Raw genomic sequence first — 4,791 nt, 5'->3', positions numbered from 1 at the left:
GTATTTAAAATTAGATTTTAAAGATCAATATAGATAATTTTATATTTGAGGGACTAAAATAATAAAAACTGTGAATCTAAGAGACCACTCTAAAAATTTAGTCATACTAAATTTTAAACCTTAAATTTTTATATTTATTGTTATATGCGTTAACAAAATAACTAATTTTAAAATTTATGATTTAAACATAAATTTGAATGAAATGAAATTATTGTATAAAAAATTTATATTTCAATATATCAAAATTGAACATAATTTTATTATGAGGAGCGCTAGCAAAATAAAGTGAACCATGGCAACATATGTTGTTGGCACATGAATCATGATGCAGTTCGTGTCATGGAAACAGTGACATTAATAAACATAGTTGTCTCCTTAGACATAATACGGGTTAAGATTCTTCGGTAGCGGCAAAAAGCATCTTCGATTATGGCTTCTCCAAAGTGGGTGGTTAGCAAAGGTTCAGCAACAGAGCGCATGAGGTTTGCAACATGGTATCCTCCATCATCGGAGCCATCATCATTAAAAGGATTCCAATGTACTTCAGAAACGTCTAAGCCGTCGATGCTGAATGAGCCTTCTTTCATAACCTCTGATTTCACTTCAGATGGGGATGGTGTGTATTGAGGGATGTTGAATCTGTCCACTTCTTCTTCCTTTATAATACCCTTTTAGCACCACATAAAAATAAATAAATAACTTTTATTTTGAGTTAGGTATTTATTGTTATGGAAAAAAAATGATATAGTACCTAAGTAATAATAGTAGATGTATTCTGTGGTTACTTATAAAATATTTATTTTCAATTTTATAAAAGAGGTTTTCACTCTCAACACTCATTTTTAAATAATTTAGACAAAAAATTTATACACATCAAGAAATTGTCCTTGGTAATATTTGTTTGTATACATTAGATATTTTACAAATAAACTTAAAAATGATTTAGTTTTAGTAAATTAAAGATGTACCTCGAAGACCATTTCATTAAGAGCCATGGCAAGAAGTTCCCAAATGTAGCAACACTCTTTACTAGATGGGTCATCACTTCTTCTTCCCAAAAATGTTAGAATCATACAGCCCCCTTCAACCACCTCTTCAGCACGACACTTGAGAAACAAAGAGAAGTCTCTTTGAAATTGCTCGTAATAGGCCTCGAAGACGTTTAACGGACTTGTGCTCGCCATGTAAATGTTCCCCTTGTTGTTCACTACACCTTCAGGAACCTAATTATTCAATAATCACAAGAAACCAACAATATTTTATTCTTAAATCAGAAAAAAAAAGGTTTCCCACTTCAATATAAATAAAATAAAATAAAAAATTCAACTATGGTAGATATGTATTAAAATCAACTATTAAAATTAATTATGATATCAGTATAAAATATATATTAAAATATAACATACATATTAAAAATAAGTTAAACTACATATATATTTATATAAAAATATAATAACTAACTTTAGTAATTGATTTTGATATATAAATAATATTTTTTTTGAAAAAAATTTAAGTTCTATATATGGAATTAATACTCAAAATAATCCATAAAATTTGACTACAATTCAGTTTATTTCTCTAATTTTTAATTGACCCAAATTATATCCTAAAATTAAAAGACGTGACTCAAGTTAGTTTCTCCATCATTTTCGTCACAAAAAATAGTGGGACACTATTTAAAGACATCGTTTTTCAGTTTACACCTAAACTACGTCGTTTTACTCCCATTTCTTTTTCTTCCTCCTCGATGTAAGACCTTCCTACCATCTCATTACCATCACACTCAATAATACATCTTCAACTTCACCGCCCTCACCACCACCACCACCCCTCTCCTCCTCTTTAACAGTGGAACAAAAACTTACGTGAAACTTTGTCATTCAAAGCTTCTTTGTTGAAGAAGATAAAAGTGGGTACTGCCTAAAATTGGAGAAATTATATTGTGTGTCTGGTTCCTGTTCCTTCCGCTAACATCTTCAAAACCTTCAATGTTTGGTTTTATATGGCTTAAAAAGACTAGACATCATCTGGAGTGATGAAGACGAATTCATAGATTTGTCCAACTTGAGGGAATTGAGAATCTTGTATTGTAATAGGATACAAAGGTTGATGAGAGCTGCGACACTTGCAAAATTTCCAAAACTAAAGAGTATAAAATTGTTTTGAAGAGGAGGAGGAGGGTGGTAGTGGTAAGGATGAAGATGACAGAATTGAGAAGATATGATTGAGAGAGGTGGCAATAGAATGGTGGGAGGTTCAAATATGGAGAAGGAAGAAGAAGAATGAAAGAGTAAAACGTAAAATATAAAATAACACCATTTAATTTTGTCACGTTATTTTTTCGTGATAGAAAATGGACCAATGGGTAAACTATTTGAGTCACGTTTAAGCCATGTGAGATTACTTCAACAGTAGTGTTTCCATAACTTGTTCAGTAAAATCCCTAAGCTTCCCACAATGAAGGCAACTTCAGCAACGTCAAGTAACCCTAGCTGCGCTTATGGCACTCAGTCCCTCTTGAACATTTAAAAAAGGGGAATGATGGGTGTTGTTAAAACCAATGATTTGTGAAAAAAATAGCAACTAAATTAAATAGTATGTATTTATATATAAATATATATTATTTAATTTATTTTTAATATATATTTTATATTTTAATATATATTTTATATTAATAGTTAATTTAGTAATTAATTTTTAATATATATCTAATATAATTTTATTAATTAAAAAATAAAAAATATCAAAATTTATTTTTTTTGTTATTAATTAATTATTAATATTTAAAAATATAAGAAAAAATATGTTGTTGTATTATCAAATTAAAAAAATTAAATTAATAATTAAATAATTGTCAAAAATAATAAATTCTGCATGATGGTTATATTTCTCTTAAATTAAACATAAATCCATATTGTTCAGTTAGGCAGAAGATGATAACCTGAGATAGCCATTGAAGGCTGTAAGAGGAATGGACAAAATCCAAAGACTTGGTTGGAAAGATCCTGCCATAAAAAGAACCAGGAACCCCACTGAAGTAACATTGACCAACCCCACCTTCCACTTGTTTACTTAACTGCTCTACGAATAAGTCAAGCGACTTGAAGATGTTGTTGAAATCGTTCCCGGGAAGATCATTCATCAACACCTGGTATTCCGGAGACTCATCATCATGCTTCAGTTCTCTGCAAAGCTTCTCCACCGCCATGATAACCTCAGATACCACAAGCAAAGTGTTGGATCCCGAAGAGCAACCCAAGTCTGCAATGACTAAGCTTCTCGGCCTTCTGCTGCAATACACCTTCCTTATGGCTTCCTCTCTCATGCCCTTTGTCATGCAAATCACCTTTCGCTGTATGCCGCAAACAAAAGAGTCATTTTATTCCATCTCAGCAATATGGGTCAATCTATAATACTCACCATTCATTAAATTGTGATGAGTTAAATAGTTTACTCTTGATTTTCCACACACACACACACATATATATATATACGGCTATACCTGAAGAAAGGAGTTTCTTGCATAGCTTGCTTCTCCATCGCCTCCATTCATGTGCAGTACATGCGCTACGTCCATTATTTTTCTTTCCCTTTTATTCGTTTCTCTCTTTCGCTCTATTACAATTGAATGCCTCAATATATATGATCAAATCAAACATAGACCCCGACACTATATATAGAAATGTGGAAGCTGAACCAACTCCCATTAAATAATGGTTACCCTCTGAATTAGTATACGTACTAGCTCTAAACGAGCATACATGTGAAGGATGGATCCGTCTAATTAATGTGATTAATAAATCTTTTTCGAACTTTGTGCGTGTTGTCAATTCTTGACGGAACTTATTATAAGGAGTGTTTGTCTGAGACTAGAATATAAAAACATAAAATTGTATTTAACAGATAAAATATGAATAGAAATATTGTGTTTAGAAATATTGAATTAGTGTATATGTCAATTTGAATAGAAAAGACACAGAGATATTAATAAGAAACACAACTTATTTTTTATTTTTTTATTATTCTTATTAATTTTTTGTAATTATATGTTTTATTATTATATTTTTTTCTCAAATTTTTTGAAATAAAAATTGAAAATAAATTAAACTTTCACCATTTATTCTAATTTATCATCAAACAAAATACAAAAATACAAAAGTGAAAAAAGCTTATCACCACACTTTTTTCTTGTTACACTTTAAAAGTATGGCAAAAAATGGTCAATGACCACGCTTTTACGAGGGTGACTATTGATTAGAGATTTGACCACGCTTTTTCTTGTCATAGAGAAAAACAGACACGCTTTTATGAGGGTGGCGATTGATTAATGATTTGGTCACACTTTTTTTGCCATGCTTTAGAGAAAAATAGGCATGTTTTTGAAGCATGGCTAGTTTGTTTTCTTATGGTCACATTTTCAAAGCGTGTCCATATCCTCTAATTATTTGGACACCCTAAAAAAGCGTAATAATAGAGTTTACACAAAAATTTAATTTTTCACTAATTTTTTTCTCCAAACACTTTAATTTTTTTTAGAAGTGCGAACCCTATTGAGAAATGAGAACCCTCAATCCTCACTTTCAACATTTACTCACGTAATTGTGATGAGAACCCTCGAACATTAATCCATCTTCATCACTGAGAACCCTCGCAATATCGTCGCTCCCAGCCCTTTCTCGCACCCTCTATCACAATCGCCTTCTTGTACTTCCGAATAACTTCAAGAAGTTTTTGTTCTTCTTGATTGGAGAGATCGGTTGCAACTATCACCGGAAATTTATGGTCCTCATC

General features: G+C 31.2%; 1 protein-coding gene across 1 annotated transcript; it reads right to left on the bottom strand.

Moving 5' to 3' along the window:
* Nucleotides 1-320: 320 nt before the first annotated feature.
* LOC112804115 (S-adenosyl-L-methionine:benzoic acid/salicylic acid carboxyl methyltransferase 3-like) lies at nucleotides 321-3,619 on the bottom strand. The gene is made up of 4 exons (XM_025847525.3): nucleotides 3,503-3,619; nucleotides 2,942-3,352; nucleotides 969-1,223; nucleotides 321-668 (listed from the first exon to the last, which is right to left on the bottom strand). Exons 1-4 carry the CDS (start codon nucleotides 3,575-3,577, stop codon nucleotides 321-323), a joined length of 1,089 nt encoding a protein of 362 aa, XP_025703310.1. The 5' UTR covers nucleotides 3,578-3,619.
* Between the last annotated feature and the right edge of the window lie 1,172 nt (nucleotides 3,620-4,791).

Source organism: Arachis hypogaea, chromosome 5, assembly GCF_003086295.3.
Source record: "Arachis hypogaea cultivar Tifrunner chromosome 5, arahy.Tifrunner.gnm2.J5K5, whole genome shotgun sequence".
NCBI lineage: Eukaryota > Viridiplantae > Streptophyta > Magnoliopsida > Fabales > Fabaceae > Arachis > Arachis hypogaea.
This window is presented reverse-complemented; position numbering and strand designations above follow the sequence as displayed.